The 21,191-nt window shown below is 36.3% G+C and overlaps 1 protein-coding gene across 3 annotated transcripts in view; it reads right to left on the bottom strand.

The window, feature by feature from the left end:
- The window catches only part of SCP2 (sterol carrier protein 2), a 156,313-nt gene that overhangs the window by 126,063 nt on the left and 9,059 nt on the right, over positions 1-21,191 (bottom strand). For all 3 annotated transcript variants that reach the window (XM_060089817.1, XM_060089819.1, XM_060089818.1), the window contains exons 2-5: positions 18,601-18,658; positions 16,057-16,128; positions 13,418-13,549; positions 11,833-11,897 (exon numbers count right to left, since the gene is read on the bottom strand). In XM_060089817.1, the coding sequence (XP_059945800.1) occupies positions 11,833-11,897; positions 13,418-13,549; positions 16,057-16,128; positions 18,601-18,658 (327 nt within the window). The remainder of the gene's footprint in view (positions 1-11,832; positions 11,898-13,417; positions 13,550-16,056; positions 16,129-18,600; positions 18,659-21,191) is intronic.

The following is a 21,191-nucleotide window of genomic DNA, read 5'->3' as shown; positions in this document are numbered from 1 at the left end:
TATGAGGCCAGCATTATCCTGATATCAAAAGTACATAAACGTTAAAACAAAAAAGAAAACAAATCAACACCATCACAAACATATACACAAAAATCCTTAGCATAATTTTAACAAATTAAATCCAACAACATGTAAAAGATAAGACATCACAACCAAGCATTTATCCCAGGAATACAGGATGGGTTAATATTCAAATATCAAATCAATATAATTCACCATATTAACCAACTAAATTAAGAATAACAAACAAAATAAGGATCTCTCATAGGTACAGGAAAAGCAAGTGAGAAAATTCAACATATACTCAGGACAGAAACTCTCAGCAAACTAAGAATAGAAGGTAACTTTCTCAACCTGATAAAGAACATCTGTGAAAAACTTACAGCTAACATATTTAATAGTGAAATCTGCATGTTTTCCCCTATGATCAAAAACAAGGAAAAGATAAATGATCTCACAACCTCTATTTCAATTTGTTGTGATGACCCTAGCCAGTGCAATCATAAGGCAAGAAAAATAAATAAAAGGCATACAGATTGAAAAGGAAGAAATAAAACTGTCTTGTACATAGATGATATGATTGTTTATGCAGACAATCCTACAGAATCTTAAAAAAGCCACTAGACTAGGAAGAGAGACTAGCTAGAACACAAAATACAATGTACAGTTGGAAACTGGTATTAAAATAAGTTCTATTTTTAATAACATAAAAAACTTGAAATACCTGGGGAAATTTTTAATAAAATATGTAAGAGTTACACATTGAAAACTAAAAAACATTACTGAAAGAAATCAAAGACCTAAATAAAGAGAGATAAACCATTTTCATGGACTGGAACCTTTAATATTGTTAAAAATGTGGAGACCCCTATGTATTAACCTATAAATCTACTACAGGAAGCATTTTTATAGAAATTGACAAGCCAATTGTTAAAATGTATATGGAAATGCAAAGAATAGCCAAATCAATTTTGTAAAAGAAAAACAAAGTTGGAGAATATGCAATCCAATTTGATTTCAAGGCTTATTATAAAGTTACAGTATTCAAGAAAGTAAAGTATTGGCATAAAGACTGATCAAGGAAGAGTCCAAAAAATGATCCACACTACATGGTCAACTAATTATCAGCAAAGATGTCAAGGCAGTTCAATGGGGAAAAGATAATCTTTTCAACAAATGGGGCTGTATGAAATATGGGACACACATTTTTTTTTAATTTTAAACTTTGATCTTTACTTCCTACCACTTACAAAAATTAACTTAAAATTTTCTTAAATAGGATACAAAAAGCACAATAGTAGAAAACAGACAAACTAGACTTCATCAAAATTTTAAACTTTGCTCTTCAAAAGATACCATTTATAAAAGGAAAGGGCAAGTCCAGAGAACTGGAGAAAATATTTGTAAAGCATATTGAACAAGAGCTTGTATTTATCTGGAATATATAAAGAACTCTTACAACACAATAATAAGAAAATAACCAACTAATAATTGGGCAAAATATCTGAACAGTCATTGAATTCATCAAAGAAGATATACCAATGACAAATAAAAACATGAAATGATGCTCAACACCACTAAATATTAGGAAAATACAAATTAAATCCACAATAAGATACCACTGTACACCCACTGTGTGAAGAAAATTAAAAAGAATGATGATCACAAGAAAACTACATACCATTATCTCTTAAGAATGTAGATGAAAATATCTTCAATGAAATGCTAGCAAACTGAATCAACAACACATTAAAAAAAAACCATGACAAAGTGGGATTTATCCCAGGAATGCAAGGTTGGTTTAATGTCTAAAAATCATTTAATGTAATACACCATATCAATAGAAGAAAGGGCAAACACCACACAATCGTCTCAACAGACACAGAAAAAGCATTTGACAAAATCCTAAACAGATTCCTGATTAAAAAAACACTTTTAAAAAGCATGGAGGAACTTCCCTGGTGGCACAGTGGTTAAGAATCCACCTGCCAATGCAGGGGACATGGGTTCAATCCCTGGTCCAGGAAGATCCCACATGCTGCGGAGCAACTAAGCCTGTGCACCACAACTACTGAGCCTGTGCTCTAGAGCCTGCATGCCACAACTAGTGAGCCCATGTGCCCCAACTACGGAAGCCCGCGCGCCCTAGAGCCTGTGCTCTGCAACAAGAGAAGCCACCGTAATGAGAAGCCCACGCACCACAACGAAGAGTAGCCCCCGCTTGCCACAACTAGAGAAAGCCTACACGCAGCAACAAAGACCCAATGCAGCCAAAAATTAATTAATTAATTAATTTAAAAAAAATTTTTAAGTGTGGAAAAGAAGGGAACTTCCTCAACCTGATAAAAGGCATCTACCACAGATAACATACTTAATGGTGAAAGACTGAATGCTTCCCTCATAAAAGCAGAAACAAGATGAAATGTCTGCTCTCACCATTTCTATTCAATGTTGTACTAGAAGTTCTAGCTAGGGGAATTAGGCAAGAAAATAAATAAAAAGCAACCAGATTGAAAAAAAAAAGAAGAAAAACTATCTCTGTTTGTAGATGACATTATCTTGCAAATAGAAAATCCTAAGGAATCCACTAAAATCTATTAGAATAAACAAGTTCCTCAAGATTACAGGATATAAGATCAATATATAAAAATTAAATATATTTCCATACACTTGCCAAGAACAACTCAAAATGAAATTAAGAAAATAGGGACTTCCCTGTTGGTCCAGCGGCTAGGACTACATGCTCCCAATGCAGGGGGCCCGGGTTCGATCATTGGTCTGGGAACTAGATCCCACGTGCCGCAACTAAGAGTTTGCATGCTGCAACTAAAGATACTGCATGCCACAACCAAAGATTCCACATGCCACAACTAAAAGATCCCACATGCTGCAATGAAGATTCCGCACATGGCAACAAAGATCCTGCATGCCACAACTAAGACCCAGCACAGCCAAATAAATAAATATTAAAAAGAAAGAAAATAATTCCATTTACAAAAGCATCACTAAAAATAAAACACTTAGGAATAAATTTAACAAAAAAAGTGTAAAACTTACACTCAGAAAACTATAAACATTGTTGAAAGAAATGAAAGATCTATTTTAAATAAATGAAAAGACATTCCATGCTCATGAATGGAAGATTTCAGATGGTTAAAATGGTAATACTGCTCAAAATGATATACAGTCAACACAATCCTTATCGGAATCTCAACTGGTTTCTTTGCAAATATTGATAAGCCAATCCCAAAGTTCATGTGGAAATTCAATGGACGGAGAACAGCCAAACCAATCTGGAAAAAGAATAATTTAGAAGACTCTTACTTCCTGATTTCAAAACTTACTAAAAAACAACAGTAACTGGGGAATTCCCTGGTGGTCCAGGGGTTAGGACTCTGTGCTTCCACTGCAGGGGGCATGGGTTTGATCCCTGGTTGAGGAACTAAAATCTCGCCTGCCACACAGTGGGTCCAAAAAAAGAAAAACAAAAAACAAACAAAAAGAACACAGTAACCGAAACATTGTAGTATTAACTAGCATAAGACTATATAGATCAGTGGAATAGAACTGAGAGTACAGAAATAAACTCTCACAATTAAAATCAATTTATTAAAATATTATTTTTATTAAGTCTTTACTCTTGACAGTGTGGTTTGGGGTTTTTTTAAATATTTATTTTTATTTTTTATTTTTTTTTCGGTACGCGGGCCTCTCACTGTTGCGGCCTCTCCCGTTGCAGAGCACAGGCTCCAGACGCGCAGGCTCAGCGGCCATGGCTCACGGGCCCAGCCGCTCCGCGGCATGTGGGATTTCCTGGACCAGGGCTCAAACCCGTGTCCCCTGCATCGGCAGGCGGACTCTCAACCACTGTGCCACCAGGGAAGCCCTTTAATATTTATTTATTTACTTACTTTATTTGGCTGCGCTGGGTCTTAGTTGCAGCATGTGGGCTCTTAGTTGCGGCATGCAAACTCTCAGCTGCAGCATGCATGTGGGATGTAGTTCCCTGACCAGGGATCAAACCCAGGCCCCCTGCATTGGGAGCACGGAGTTTTAACCTATGGACCATCAGGGAAGTCCCAAAATCAAGTGGGTTTTTTTGGGGTTTTTTTGGTTTTTTTGCGGTATGCGGGCCTCTCACTATTGTGGCCTCTCCCGTTGCGGAGCACAGGTTCCAGACATGCAGGCTCAGCAGCCATGGCTCACGGGCCCAGCCGTTCCGCGGCGTGTGGGATCCTCCCAGACCGGGGCACGAACCCGCGTCCCCTGCATCAGCAGGCGGACTCTCAACCACTGCACCACCAGGGAAGCCCCATCAAGTTATTTTTGACAAAGGTACCAAGACAAGTAAATGGGTGTTAAGGATAGTCTTTTCAGTAAATGGTGCTGGGACAACTGGACATCCACATGCAAAAGAATGAAGCTGGATCCTTACCTCACACTATATTAAAAAAAAAACTCAAAATGGAACAAAGACCTAACTGTAACAGCTAAAACTACAGAATTCCTACAAGAAAATATAAAAGTAAATTTTCATGACCTTGAATTTGGCAGTGTTTCTTAGATATGACACCAAAAGCATAAGCAACAACAACAAAAAATAGATCAATTGAACTTCATCAAAATTTAAACTTTTATGCCTCAAAGCAGGGGTCCCCAGACCAGTCCTCTGCCTGTTAGGAACCAGGCCACACAGCAGGAGGTGAGCAGTGGGCAAGCAAGCGAAGCTTCATGTGATGTTCCCCATCGCTCGCATTACCTCCTGAACCACTGCTTGTATTACCACCTGAACCATCACCCCACCCCAACCCCATCCGTGGAAAAACTGTCTTCTACGAAACAGGTCCCTGGTGCCAAAAAGGTTGGGGACCGCTGCCTTAAAGGATACCATTAAAAAAGTGAAAAGAGAAGCCACTGAATGGGAGAAAATATTTGCAAATCATCTATCTGATAAAGGACTTGTATCTAGAATATATCTTACAACTCCATAATATAGAGACAACCTAATTTTAAAATGGGCAAAGGATCTGAGTAGACATTTCTCCAAAGATACACAAATGGCCTTTAATACATGAAAAGATATTCAACATCATTAGCCATCATGGCAATGCAACTCAAAACCACAAGGAGATATTGCTTCACACCTACTAGGATAGTTATAATAAAAAAGACAGACAATAACAAATTTTGGCAGATGTGGCAAAATTGGAACCTTCATTGCTATGGACTGAATTTTGTCCATCCCAACAGTTATGTTGAATCCTTAACCCCCAATGCTACTGTATTTGGGGGGAAAAGGGCTTTTCAGAGGTAAAGATTAAATGAGGTCATAAGGGTGGGGTCCTCTTCCTTAGGACTGAAGAAAAGGAAAAGGTAATTCATTCCCTCTCCCTCTCTCTCTGTCTCTCTCTCTGTCTCTCTCGCTCTCTCACCCCTAATAAGTGTTAATGAAACAGGGATTTGGGAAAACTTTTTTCCCCTTTGGATTTTACTGTATTGTTTGAATTTCTTTATAATTAGCATGAATTCCTTTCTGAAAATAATAAAGTCCTTAGTCTTTAAAAGAAAAAGTTCATATCTTTTACTAAATAATATCAGTTTGGGATCTGTCACAAGAAAAGAATCAAGTGCAGAAAAATATTGCTGAAATTATGTTCATCACAGCATACTTTGCAATAATAATAAATAAAAATCTAAATGTCCAATAACAGGAGCAATCCTAAGTAAATTATAATATAGCCATGTGATAAATTGTAATGCAGACATTAAAAATTTTTTGCTTATAAATAATTTTTAACATGACATAAAAAAATGTTAGGTCAAAATGAAGTAAATCGAATTATAGATACAGCACAATCTTGACTTTTTTTAGCTAAATTAGCAAATCACTAATGATGATTGTCATTACAGGTGATTATTTCTTCTTTATTTTTTCTGTATTCTTCCATTTTTTATGACTTTACAACAAGGAAAATAAAATTTTTACTTTTTTAAATTTTTATATTTATTTGGCTGTGCCAGGTCTTAGTTACAGCACACAGGATCTTCGTTGGGGCATGCGGGATCTAGTTCCCTGACCAGGGATGGAACCCAGGTGCCCTGCATTGGGAGTGTCTTAACTACTGGACCACCAGGGAAGTTCCAGGAAAATAAAAATTTTTAAATAAGCAGCTCCTCTAAGAGTGGGCCATGAAAACGTAAGAAGTAACTATGCAAATCCTTCCAAACATATATACAAACACTCATAAAAGTTTGGCATCTGTCATTCTAAGTATCTGGGGATGAAATATCTCTTTTGCTCCTTGCCCCATGTCTTAATCAGTTTGGGCTTCTATAATAGAATACATAGACCAGGTGGATTAACCAACATATTCTCACAATTCTGAGAGCTGGGAAATCCAAGATCAAGGTGTCAGCACATCTGGCATCTGGTGAAAGCCCACTTCCTGGTTTGCAGATGGCTGTCTTCTCAATGTATCCTCACATGGCAGAGAGCAGAGTGGAAACAAACTCTCTCATGTTTTTATAAGGGCACTAATCCCATCATGAGGATTCCTCCACACTCACAACCTAATTACTTCCCAAAGGCCCCACCTCCAAATACCATCACCTTGGGAATTAGAGTTTTAACATCTGAATTTTGAGGGGATAAAAACGTTTAGTTCACCCTAGGAAGTTAAAAGCAGAGCAACAGCTCTTGTTCTCAGCCTAAAGAGATAATGAAGAGATGTCTTGGCAAAAATAAAAAACAAGAATACACTGTTCCTCTACTTCTCTGGTAAATTTAACTCCTAATTTTCTCCTATGTTTGTCTGTGCTATGAACAGCCAATCCCAGGCTTTCCCTGATGCCTAAAGTTCAGCCAAGAGCTGACTTCAGCACTCCCTCCTTGCCTGCTGCTGACCTGAGGATGGAAATCACATCAAATCACATGCTTAGGTGGACTGAAAAATAAGTGGTCAGAGGCCAAACTGAGTGGCTACATTCCAACTCTGAAGAAATTATAAAACTAACCAAAATAAATTAACTGGTAGGAAGTGCCAACAATGGGAACCATAGAACCATTTCATCTCATAAGAGCAGCAGCCTCTTAAGTCCCTTTCTTGGTTACACTCAGGCCAATAAATAAAAAAATAATGTGTAAGCCATATATGTAATTATAAAGTTTCAAGCAGCCACATTTTAAAAAGGTAGAATTTATTTGAATATATTAATTTAAACCAATATATCCAAAATATTATAATTTCAAAGAAATATTTTTTAAAAATATATATATTTTAAAAATAAGAGTGGTTTTGTTTATTTATTTATTTTTGGCTGCCTTGAGTATTTGTTGCTGCGCGTGGGCTTTCTCTAGTTGCAGCGAGCAGGGGCTACTCTTCATTGCGGTGTACAGGCTTCTCGTTGCGGTGGCTTCTCTTGTTGAAGAGCATGGGCTCTAGGCATACAGGCTTCAGTACTTGTGGCACAAGGGCTCAGTAGTTGTGGCACATGGGCCTAGTTGCTCCGTGGCATGTGGGATCTTCCCGGATCAGGGATCGAGCCCATGTCGCCTGCATTGGCAGGCGGATTCTCAACCATTGTGCCACAAGGGAAGCCCCAAAATTATTTTTTTAATATTTTAGTTTATTTAAACAATATCAATTATGCGTATTGTGCTGGCACAAATATGCAGAAATATTTTTAAATTGTTGAGACAGTTTACATTCTTTTTTCATAGGAAATCTTTAAAATTCATGTATATTTTATGGTTCCAACACATCTCAACTTGGATGCTAAATTTTTATCAGAAATATTTGATCCAGGTAGGCAGCCACGTATATTTGTTTGTTGTGAATAGAATTCCCAGTGGAACAAGTATCCTTTTTAGTTCAAGGTAATAATTCTCTCTTGTATAAGAAATTATTACCTTTGTTTGCAGCATACCCATAAAAAGGGAAGTTACAACACATGATCTGAAGGGAAAGACATAGGACAAAGATAGAAACCAAAACAGCAATGCAGGAGTGGGAAGTTAAGCCCTCTGCTATAGAGAGCCACCTAGGGGCCATAAACAGAAACAGCAAGTTATTTTTGTTACGTTCAAATAGATTGTTCAATCACCTGATTTTTAAATTTAGGATTCTAAATACAAAATCTTAATAAATTCAGTTACAAATTGCTATAATTAATAAATGAATAAGGGAAGAAAAGAAGAAAAAAAGAAGTGCAGATGTATATGGAAGTAGGGGGGTAGTGAAATGCCAACAAAAGGATTTCATGTCAGATAGAAATAAAAAGGAGGAAAAGACAAAGTATAAAAGAGAAATGGAGAAGAAACTCATAGTGAAAGAGAAGGGGAAAAATGATAGGTTCTCCAGGCACAGCAAAAAGTTTACTTGGATTAAAAGACCTGGTCTCAGTTGAATCATTAACTGCTAACTGGGTCCAATGTCACTGGGTAATTACTTCACTCTGGGCTTCACAGATTCACTTTACCTATAAAATATCTTCAGGACCATCTCTAGCTAAAACATTGTCTAAGTTGCTTGCCTGCCCCAGGAATCTATCCTATAGAAATAATAGCTGATGAGGGTGGGAGGGGGAAAAAAAAAGAAAGAATGGCTGGAGAAAGTAAAGATATATGTACAAGAATGTTGACTGGAGCACTATAATAGCAAAAAAAAAAGAACATGTAAAACTAAAATTAAACAACCTAATCAGAAGAGCAGAAGGGACTGATTGAAAACCCTATAGCCATGTAATGGGATACTAGGCAGCTGTTAAAAATAAGGAAGTATATCAATATGTTCTAGCCAGGAAAGCTGTCCATTTGCCATGTGAAAAAGCAACATATATAAAATCATTAATCTTCTCCATGAACATATCAGTGCTTTTTAACATTCTGAACATGTATATGCATGTATATGTGTATGAATGCTTAGTTAGATATGTCTGTATAAACTTGGAAAAAAGAAAGGACATATAGATACACTGGTTACCTCTGAAGAACAAGATTAAACAGGCAAATAAGGACTTTTAATATATATGCTTTTTAAATTATGGGACTATGGATGAATTTTACTATTTTATAGTTTTTAATAATTTTCAAATAAAAGTTATCAAGGTACCTACCATTAACTATGGAAGAAAAACATCTATTTTTCATGTGTCATAAATGTTAGGCACTTCTGTTAGGCAACACCTAATCATCTTACTTTGCATCTTCTCCAGTTGCCACCCTCCAATCCAGTTTTTCAAACTGTTCCCTGAACATACTATATTCACTCCAACATTCATGACTTGGCTTATGATGTTTTCTCCAACACCCAGAAAGATCTTGTCTTCCCCAATCTTCAATTGTCCTTACTTTATTTTTATCTTTATTTATTATATAGCCTGCGAGCCACAACTACTGAAGCCCATGCACCCTAGAGCCTGTGCACAGCAACTACTGAGCCCACGTGCAGCAACTACTGAAGCCCGCATGCTCTAGGGCCTGCGTGCCACAACTACTGAGCCCACATGCTGCAACTACTGAAGCCTGCGTGCCTAGAGCCCGTGCTCGACAACAAAAGAAGCCACGACAATGAGAAGACCACACACCACAACGAAGAGTAGCCCCTACTCGCTGCAAATAGAGAGAAAGCCCTAGCACAGCGCAGCCAAAAAAAAAAAAAGAGAGAGAAATAGATGGCAATACCATAATAGTAGGGGATTTTAATACTCCACTTTCATCAATAGATAGATCATTCAGACAGAAAATCAATAAGGGAACATCAGCCTTAAACAAGATACCAGACCAGATGGACTTAACAGACATTTGCAGAACATTCCATCCAAAAGCAACAGAATACACATTCTTCTCAAGTACACGTGGAATGTTCTCTAGGACAGATCATGTGTTAGGCCACAAACAAGTCAATAAATTTAAGGTTGAAATCATAGAAAGCATCTTTTCCAACCACTGTGGTTTAAAATTAGAAAACAATTACAAGAAGAGAACTAAAAAATTCAAGTAAGTGGAGATTAAACAACATGCTACTGAACAACCAATATGTCAAAGAAGAAATCAAAAGAAAAATCATAAAATATCTTGAGACAAACAAAAATGGAAATACAGCATACCAAAACTTACGGGATACCACAAAAGCAGTTCTAAGATGGAAATTCATAACAATAAACGCCTACATTAAGAACAAGAAAGATCTCAAATAAACAACCTAACTTTACACCTCAAGGAACTAGAAGAAGAATAACCTAAGCCTAAAATTAGTAGAAGGTAGAAAATAACAAAGCTTAGAGAGGAAACAAATGAAATAGAGATAAAAAGACTATAGAAAAGATCAATGAAACTAAGAACTGATTTTCTGAAAAGATGAACAAAATGCCTACACTGTTTTCTCTCTCACCACTTCTTAATTCCAGTTACACATTTATTATACCTTATCACACTATCCTCCATATAACATAACTTCCTGCCAATTTTCAATCTTTTCCCTCTCTATAGTGTATTCTAAATAATCACTTCTAGTCCAGTTTCACTAATTCTCTTTTAGTCATGTATAATCAGCTATCAAACCTATCTTTTGAATTTTTAATTTTAATTATTTCATTTTTCTTTTCTATAAATCCTATTTGGTTTTTTTTTCAATGCCTGTAATGTCCCTTTTTGCAGTTTCTTATACCCCTGAGGTATTTCCAAGCTTGGCTTTTATTTTTTAAAACATAGCAAGCATGCCTAAAACTAGATGCAATAAATCTAGTTTCTGAGGTCTGCAGAGATCACTTTTTACTGTTCCTTCTTTATCCTCGTCCTCAAATATGCTGCCTTGTTTCTTTAATGCTTGATTATTTTTAATTGCATGTCCTTGAAAGGTTACTTGAAGAGTTCTCAAAGCCTTCTAGAAGGAAGATGCTTTCCTCCAAAAGAAAATTTGCAGTTGCTTCTGTTAAGTGCCATGGTTAACTAGAACCAACTTAAGACTCAATTCATGGTCTGACGTTTCTTTGACCACCCAGGTAAATGAGAATTTTGGCAGCTGTCCCTGTGGTTTATTAATTCTCAGTGAAAGGTTTTCTGGTTATTTTTTTATTCTCTTTTTTTTCTCCCTTGCTCTGCTCAGTGCCAAAGCAACTCTCCCTGTAATCAGCTGAAAGTGGGGAAAAGAGAAAGTAGGGGAGGGGGGGTAGTTTTACTTTTGTGTTCACCCTTACCAAAAAGGTTTACCCCTAACCAGTTTAATGTGGAGAGTCGGTATTTAACTTCTGATCTTGGGGAGACCTGAGCTGTGACTACTTTCCTCTTCATCTAGGGGGCCATCAAAATTGAAGTTCACAGCTTCCTGATCAGCGAAGCCCTTCAAGGCAAAAGCAGCTTCAAATGCTGATCTTAATTTTCCAGCATTCACCAGCAATTCCTCTCTCGTTAGCTCTTCAGTGTCTTTAGGATATCTTGTTTCTATTCCATTCAAATATTTTAGTTGTCATTAGTAGGAGAAATGATTCAAAAACCTGGCTTGCCATTACCAAAAACAGAAGTCCCAAACCTTATTAACGTTCTTCAGTTTGTTGAACGGAAATAATTTTTGAATGAATGAATGAATGACTTTCAAATTAAACAGATATGTCACCCTCAGATTCAATCATCTAACCTGTCTGAACATCAGTTTCACAAAATAAAGGGGTTGAACAAAATTATCTCTATGATTCTTTATTGTCTAAAATAGCAGGATCTATTGCATATACATGCAATGTCACCTTTCAGCTTTTGCAAGCTCCATTTATGGTAGTCAGATGGGCAAAGTTTTCTCATAGTGTTACAATTCCAAAATAAGAATAAATGAGACTCACTGTTAATCCAAGGGATCCCTTTTCCATCTTCTCAAACCCAAGAGCCAAGACACAATCTGCCAGACCTTGAAAGAAAATGTAATTAGTTTGAAAAATTAAATTTCTAGACGCCCAACAAAATATCATTGAATACTTCAATTTAAATAAGCATGTCAATTTATACAAAATGTAAAAACATGGTATAATCCTATAAAATTTTTAATAAGTGAAAAATTACAGAGAAAATTCTTATATGCTTCTAAATAGGAGGAAAAATTAATAAAGTATATAATTCTTTCTTTGATTCTCAGTGTTAATAAGACTTTTGATTAATGTGGAAATATGTTCCAGTGAAGAACAAATATAAATAGCTAATTTTCAATTTTTAAACATTAAGTAAAATTTTAAAAAATTTTGAAGTATCTTGATCAAAATCTCAACAGAATTATTTTTGGAGGGAGGGGGCACCTAAAAATGATGTTGAAGTTCAACTAAACAGCAAAACAAGCAGAATTACCAAAGTTTTTCCTAAAAAAAAGGAAAAAAAATAACATAGGGGGCACAGGGGATACTAGTATTATCCAATAGTGAGACATTATAAAGCTCCAACAATTAAAACACCAAAGAGTAGAGCAATAATCAACAATCAATCAGAAGAAAGAACAGAGGGCCTAATAAAAGAGCCTAGAATATTTGGAAATATAGACTATGATATATATCTGAGAGAACTGAAAATATATGGCCACAAAAAAAATTGTACACAAGTGCTTACAGCAACATTATTCATAATAGCCAAAAAGTAGAAACAACTCAATGTCCATCAACATGTAAATGGATAAACAAAATGTGGTGTATCCAAATAATGAATTATTAATTGGCCACAAAAAAGAATGAAGTACCGATACATGCTACAACATGGATGAACTGTGAAAATATTATGCTAAGTGAAAGAAGCCACAAAAGGCCATATATCATATGATTCCATTTATATAATGTTCAGAATAGGTAAATCCATAGAGATAGAAAGTAGATTAGTGGTTGCCAGGGGCTGTTGGGAGAGGGAAATGGGAAGTGACTGTTAATGGGTACCACTTTCTTTTTGGGGTGATAAAAATGTTCTAAGATTAGATAGTGGTGATAGTTGCATAAACCTCTGAATATACTAAAAAACACTGAATTGTAAACTTTTAAAGGGTAAATTTTATGCTATATAAAGTACCTCTCAATATAATTGGGTTTTTTTGGTTTGTTTTTGGTTTTGTGTTTGTTTTTGTTTTTGTTTTTTGCGGTACGCGGGCCTCTCACTGTTGTGGCCTCTCCCGTTGCGGAGCACAGGCTCCGGACGCGCAGGCTCAGCGCCCATGGCTCACGGGCCTAGCCGCTCCGCGGCATTTGGGATCTTCCCGGACCAGGGCACGAACCCGTGTCCCCTGCATCGGCAGGAGGACTCTCAACCACTGCGCCACCAGGGAAGCCCTAATTGTTATTTTTTTAAAAAGAAATACATTATAAAGCAATCCCTCTGATGGTCGTATGGAGAAATAATAAAAGGGGGGCAATAACCCCACATCTATTTAAGTTTACTACACAAATAGGCACTTCTCACCACCCTGAATCAGTTGCCGGGCCATAAACAAAGCAGTTGAACCAGTAGAACAGTTATTGTTGACGTTGATTATAGGAATTCCAGTCAGTCCCAAACTGTGATAGATAGCCCTCTGTCCACAGGTAGAGTCACCTACGTATAAAAATTAAAAAAAAATTTATATATGCAACATGAGAATTATGGAGCTGCAAAGCAATATAATACTACATTATGGTTTTTCCAGTGTTATGTCTTTGTCTAACATATAACATGGGCAGAACAATAAATATACTATTGACATCTTACTCAGAAACAGTTTTAGCATGAAGCATCATTTACTCTGCAAATATAAAAATTCTCAAAACACAGAATATATATGCACTTTCTTTACACAATACAGAGGTAGGAAAGTAGAGACATGACCAAGTAATAGCAAACAATTCAATCTGGCTAGGGTTACATGACAGGCAGCAATATTTCATGTATACTGTCAGATATAAATCTTTTAAAACTAAACCAATTGGGCTTCCCTGGTGGCGCAGTGGTTGAGAGTCCGCCTGCCGATGCAGGGGACACAGGTTCGTGCCCCAGTCGAGGAAGATCCCACATGCCACGGAGTGGCTGGGCCCGTGAGCCATGGCCACTAGGCCTGCGCGTCCGGAGCCTGTGCTCCGCAGCGGGAGAGGCCGCAACGGTGAGAGGCCCGTGTACCGCAAAAAAAAAAAAAAAAGTAAACCAATTGATTAAAAGGCCATGATTTTTCTCTTCATGTAAAATTTCGTAACTTCAAAAAGTTAAAAGATTCTGCATGCCAGGGTATTCCAGAGGAATGTAATCCAAGTAAAAACACATTTGACGCCCTTTCCCAAGGAATAGGTCCACCAAGGCAGACATGCTGGAGCAGTATGATGGAAACACCTGAAGATACAGACTCTCCAGAAGTCTTCAGGGAAAGCAGTAAGGTTCAGGACCTCCCTTTCATAAATACATTGTGCATCTCTTTGAACTAGTAAATTTCCCTTCAAGAATTCTCTTGATATCTTGAAATCTCAAAGAAATAATCACAGATATAAAGATTCATCTACAGTAATGCTTACTATAGCCTTTATAATAACTAGAAATTAGAAATAATTTAAAATGCCCAAGAATAGGGTATCATTCCTACTGCTAAATAAACTGTAGTAAATCCCCAAGACTAGAATATCATGAGATAATTTAAAATGCTGTAAAAAGACTGGGAACATTCTAAATGTCCATTAGAAGGGGATAGATTAAATAAATCATGATATATCTATTCAGTGGAACACTATGCTATCATTAAAAGAGACCAAGAAAGCTCCTTATGAAACAATTTGGAAAAGTCACCAAGAACTACTAAGTTAAAAAGAGCAAAATATAGGGACTTCCCTTGTGGTCCAGTGGTTAAGACTCCACGCTCCCAATGCAGGGGGACTGGGTTCAATCCCTGGTCAGGGAACTAGACCCTGCATGCCGCAACTAAAAGATCCTGCACACCACAACTAAGATCCTGCACACGGCAACTAAGACCCAGTGCAACCAAGTAAATAAATAAATAATTTTTTTAAAAAAGCAAAATACAAAATAATGTGTATATTATCCTACCACATGTGTAACAAAAGAAAGGAGGAGGGGGTATTTATACACCCACACATACTTATTTTTATATGGATAAATTACCTATGAAAAGATACACTAGAAATTAGTGAAATTGCACTACTATATATAAAATAGATAAGCAACAAGGATTTACTGTATAACATAGGGAACAATATTTAATGTCTTGTAATAATCTATAATGGAAAATAATCTGAAAAAATATATATATAACTGAATCACTTTCCTGTATACCTGAAACTAACACAATATTGTAAATCAAATATACTTCAATAAAAAAAGAAATTAGTAAAATTGGTTGTCTAAGGAAAGGAAATCATGAGACAGGGAGACAGGAATAAGAGTGAGACTTTCCAATACATAAACATCTACCTTTTGTATTTTTGTACCACGTAAATGTTTAATCTATTCCAGAAAAAAAAAGTTGAAAAATATTAATGATGAAATGAAAGAAGACTGAATCACATGGGAAATATTGAATACAATAAAATGAGAAAAGCAGGTTACCAAAAGTATGTAACTAGCACCTAAATTGAAGAGAAAATTATGTGTGCATATGTATTCACAAATATTCATACTCACTGAAGGACCTACACCAAAAAAGTAATGGTAATAATCTCTGGATAATGAGATTACAGGTGACTTATTTTTTCTTGCGCTTTTCTGTGTTTCCTTTTTTTAATTACAATAGTATATATCATTTTTCTAATTAGAAAAAAATCTTAATGAAAAAATTTTATTAGACACAAAAAAATCAATAAATACAAATTTTAAGACAACAAAGAAAAAAGATAAAAAGTGTTTTAATTTAATTTAAAAAAGTGTACTGTTTTGGCAGTACAATAATGGCAAAAAAAATTTTTTTAAATATATATATATACTAAACTAGGCTGACACATAAGGGAAATCTAGGAATGATGAGAATAAGACCCTGAACTCTGAGTTTTGAGGGTTAAAATTCACAAATTCCTCTGCATTGTTTATGTAGTTGCTGTAACTTTTAGAATATATAGTTTATTACGTACCATACACATAGCCAATACATGCCTGCTCTACTGCAGAATAAGGGATCTGTGCATCCGCTAAAGCCTTCTGGCCTATAAAAACAAAAAAAAAATTATCACATAGCACTTTAAGTGAGTAAAAATAAGTTTAGAGTTTTCCCAGAGTAAACCTACCTCTAGTTAGTCTATGTTCAATTCAAATGACAAATCCTTCATCAAATCATCTCAGATTTTCAGAAGTTACCTTACCTTTCAAAAGTTATCATTTCTTCCTCTAAGCTATGTAACACTTTTTCATACCGCCTTTTTGATATTTAACATTTCCTATTCTAACTGTACACCTAACTATAAATATCAATATATTAAATCCCAATAGTCTTAAAGCTCCTTAATGTCAAGGTGTGTTATTCATCTCTGTGGCTCTATTGTACATCTAGAGGACAAAATAGGATAGAATTTTATTGTTGAGCAAGAGTGTGGGAGCACTCATATGGTCATCTTACAAAGCCAGGATCAAGAGATGACCCTGCCTATGGAACAAGAAATGAAGCTTTAAGGATGCTATCCAAAGGTACAGAAATGACCAATGGAGGAACTGAGAAAAGTTATGAAAATAAACTAGGAAGAGGAGAGTGGAAGCTAGAGATAAGATGTAACCTAAATCCTCATCTACCATAGTGAGAAGCAAACAGATGTCTAAAACTGATAAGTCAAAAACTGGAATAAGTGTGGTGGAACAAATATTTAAAGATATGGAGATAACCACCAGAAGAACTAAAGTCAAAACCGTTAAAAGAAGTTGCCCGCTGGGGAAGGGGCCTGGGAAGTATAAGCCATCTGTGTGTGTGTGTTTTAACCATATGAATGTATTACTTTGAAGTTTTTTTTAACTTAAGAAGATATATGATTGATTATGGGATTGGTTTAGTCAGACTAGTTATCTTTTCCCGCTTAATGTATGAGCAAAAAAATTAATGTTTTACTTATAATAATGTTGATGGGATTATGTTTAAAAGAGCATTCGCATATGCTGCTACTGAAACGAATAATATAAACAGTCTGAAAAATAATCTGACAAGAGTCTTAAAGCTGTTTATGTTCATTGTTCCCGTGAGTCTACTTCTAGGCTTTGTCCTCAACAATAACTAGAGGTGAGAACAAATATTTGTGTTCAGCAAGATGTTTACTATAATTCTTCTAAAATATCAAAAGGTTGTGAAGCAAATATCCAACAAAAATTACGGCATAAATATATAATGAAATATGCAGAAATTATTTTTTTTCCAGTTTTAAGTGGAGAAATCTTTACAATAATAAGTTTTAAAAATCAGGACACAAAACTACATATAGAATATGATCCCAGATAGCCACAGAAAAAAAAATTTTAAATAGAATACACCAAGGGAATGTAAACTAATACAGCCACTATGGAGAACAGTATGGAGGTTCCTTAAAAAACTAAAAATAGAATTACCATATGATCCAGCAATCCCACTACTGGGCACATACCCAGAGAAAACCACAATTCAAAAAGACACATGCACCCCAATGTTCATTGCAGCACTATTTACAATAGCCAGGTCATAGAAGCAACCTAAATGCCCATCAACATACGAATGGATAAAGAAGATGTGGTACATATATACAATGGAATATTAGTCAGCCATAAAAAGGAACAAAATTGAGTCATTTGTTGATACGTGGATGGATCTAGAGACTGTCATACAGAGTGAAGTAAGTCAGAAAAAGAAAAACAAATATCATATATTAAGGCATATATGTGGAACCTAGAAAAATGGTACAGATGAACCGGTTTGCAGGGCAGAAATTGAGACACAGATGTAGAGAACAAACTTAGGGACACCAAGCAGGAAAGCCATGGGGGTGGGGGGTGGTGGTGTGATGAACTGGGCGATTGGGATTGACATGTATACACTGATGTGTATAAAATTGACGACTAATAAGAGCCTGCTATATAAAAAATAAATAAAATTAAATTTAAAAATTAAAAAAAAAAATTTAGAAAAATAAAAAAATAAAAATTAAGAAAAAACATTAAATGAACAGTGTCTACCCGGAAAATCAACATCAGTTAATCAAATCTCATGAACCTTCCTTTTGGGGGACAGAGATTTCTGATTCCCTGTATAGTAATATCTAAATACTGAGTTGAATGATGTAGTTGAAATGAAACCTAATTTATGAACACTGAGTGCACTAGGTACTTGTAGAGACAAGTAGTGTCCAATTAAAAACCACAGTAACCCTTTTTGGGTTGCTGGCAGCAAGCTGGCAAGAATAGGAGGAAGGGGAAGGCTTCCTAGGAGGAGGACTGTACCTGAACAACTTCATGGTACCACTGAGCTCCCAAGGTCTCCATGAGTGGGAAGCCTGTATTCCCCAGCACTCCCTTAAACAGCTGATACCTAAGCTTAGACTGCTTGGCCTTGAACTTACAACATCTCCTTTGACCCAGCTTCCTGTTAAGGTTGCAAGGCTGCTCCACAATCAAGACAGACCACACAATAAACTACAACGTTCAAAGATCTGAATGTTCTATATTACCTGCTTCCTTTGCCAAGTCAGGGTAGTCTCTTGAATTCTCAACTCCAGGCTTTGTGAACTAGAAATATAGAAGGAGATAATAAATAGAAACAAATATAGTTAGATTTTTTCACAACAGAGAACTGCAGAAATTCATTCGTCTATTCATTTAAACAAAAACATATTGAGCACCTATCGTGTTTCTGGACTCTGATAATAAATAATATATAGTTCGTACCCTCCGGGAGCTTACCGTCTAATGGAAAACAGGCAATTACACCACAGTGTCATAAGTACAGAATGATTTGGGAGAGACAATTACCCAGCTTTGGAGGACTAGAAAGGCTTCCCAGAGGAACTGACGTTTAAATTAAGTCTTTAAGGATGAGTAGGAATTAGCCAAGTGAAAGAAAAGGAAATTCTAGAGCAAAGGCCTGGAAATGACAGAATATAACAATTTTACATGCAAACAATTTTACATGCAAACAATTTTATATTGCAGAGGCTGAAACATGATTTGAAATGGTAAGTGATAAGGACAGAAAAATTACTGAGGACCAAACGATGATAATTACTAATATTGGGCACTTACTGTTGTTACTCACTGTACTAAGCACTTCACATGTATTAACTTGTTTAATCCTCACAACAACCCTCAGAGGTAAGTACTATTCTTATCACCATTTTAAGATAAGAAAACAAGGGCAGAGATTAAGTCACTTGCCCAGCTAATAATTAGTGGAGCTGAAACTTCAACCTGGTTCTAGAGACAATTCACAAGTGACCTTATATGCCCTCCTATGACACCTGGGCTTTATCCTGAAGACAGTGTATTTAAAAAAAAAAAAAAAAAAAAAAAAAAACAAAGACTGAAATAAACAATGAGATACACTACAACACCAAACACTGACAGGATGTGGAGCAGCAGGAACTCTCATTCATTGCTGGTGGAATGCAAAATGGTATTGCCACTGTGGAAGACAGTTTGGCAGTTTCTTACAAAACTAAACATCCTCTTAACATATGATCCAGCAGTTGTGCTCCTTAGTATTTACCAAATGAGTATAAAACTTATGTTCACACAAAAACCTGCACACAGATATTTATAGTAGCTTTATTATTTATTATTTTTTAAATTTATTTATTTCTTTTTGGTTGCATTGGGTCTTCATTGCTGCATATGGGCTTTCTCTAGTTGCGGCAAACAGGGGCTACACTTCCTTGCGGTGCATGGGCTTCTCATTGCGGTGGCTTCTCTTGTTGTGCAGCACAGCCTCTAGGTGCGTGGGCTTCAGTAGTTGTGGCATGCAGGCTCAGTAGTTGTGGCTTGCAGGCTCTAGAGCACAGGCTCAGTAGTTGTGGCGCACGGGCTTAGTTACTCCACGGCATGTGGAATCTTCCCAGACCAGGGCTCAAACCCGTGTCCCCTGCATTGGCAGGCAGATTCTTAACCACTGCACCACCAGGGAAGCCCTATAGTAGCTTTATTTATAATTGCCAAGTTTGGAAGCAACCAAGATGTCTTTAGCAGGTGAAAGGTTAAATAAACTGTAGTAAAACCAGACAACGGAATATTATTCAGCACTAAAAAGATATGAGCTACCAAACCACAGAAAGACATGGAGGAATTTTAAATGTATATTACTAAGTGAAGAAGCCAATCTGAAATGGCTACATATTGTATGATTCCAACTACATGACATTTTGGAAAAGGCAAAACTATGGAGACAGTAAAAAAAAATTAGTTGTTGTCAGGGACTGAGGGAAGGGAGGGATGAAGAGGCAGAGCAAGAGGATTTCAGGGCAGTGAAACTATTCTGTATGACGACGTAATGTATACGTGTCACCACATATGTGTCTAAACCCATAGAATATACAACACCAAGAGTGAACCCTAATGTAAACTATGGACTTTGAGTGATAATGATGTGTCAATGCAGGTTCACTGACTGTAACATATGTGCCACTCTAATGCTGATTATTGATAGTGGGCAAGGCTTTCCGGCAGGGTCGGGGGCAGTGAGCATGTAGGAACCCTCTGTACTTTCTGCTCAATTTTGCTGTGAACCTAAAACTGCTTTGAAAAATAAAGCCCTACTTTAAAAAGAGAGAGAGAGAGAGAGACTGGGCCGAGAAGACATGCACGTTAGATCATACTAAATGCAATGTTGAGAAATGAATAACGGAGAAAGGCTGGAGGCAGTGAGACCAAATGGCATAATTCTGAAATAGCCCAAGTGAGAGTTAACTAAGATAGCAGCAGAAAGAATGGAAAGAAGCAGAGAGACTTGAGAAACATAAGTGAAGTAAAATCTACCAAATACAGTGATCAATTAGATAAGATGGAGTGGTCTGCTAGTCAGAGGTTGTGCTAACGTGAAATGGCTTTCAAAAATTTTTAACTGCAAACCACGATAACATACAACATGACCCAGTAGACACATAGTGAAGCAAAATTTTCATGAAATACTTATCCTTGTTATATTGATATTGATTTTATATATATATATTGATTATTGATATATATATTGATTTGACTCTATTTCAATTTTTTTAATGCTAGAGGCAACCTTCTAAACAGACGTCACTACCCCTGCAATGGATCACAAAAC

Source organism: Mesoplodon densirostris, chromosome 2 (assembly GCF_025265405.1).
Source record: "Mesoplodon densirostris isolate mMesDen1 chromosome 2, mMesDen1 primary haplotype, whole genome shotgun sequence".
In the NCBI taxonomy this organism is placed as follows: domain Eukaryota; kingdom Metazoa; phylum Chordata; class Mammalia; order Artiodactyla; family Ziphiidae; genus Mesoplodon; species Mesoplodon densirostris.
This window is presented reverse-complemented; position numbering and strand designations above follow the sequence as displayed.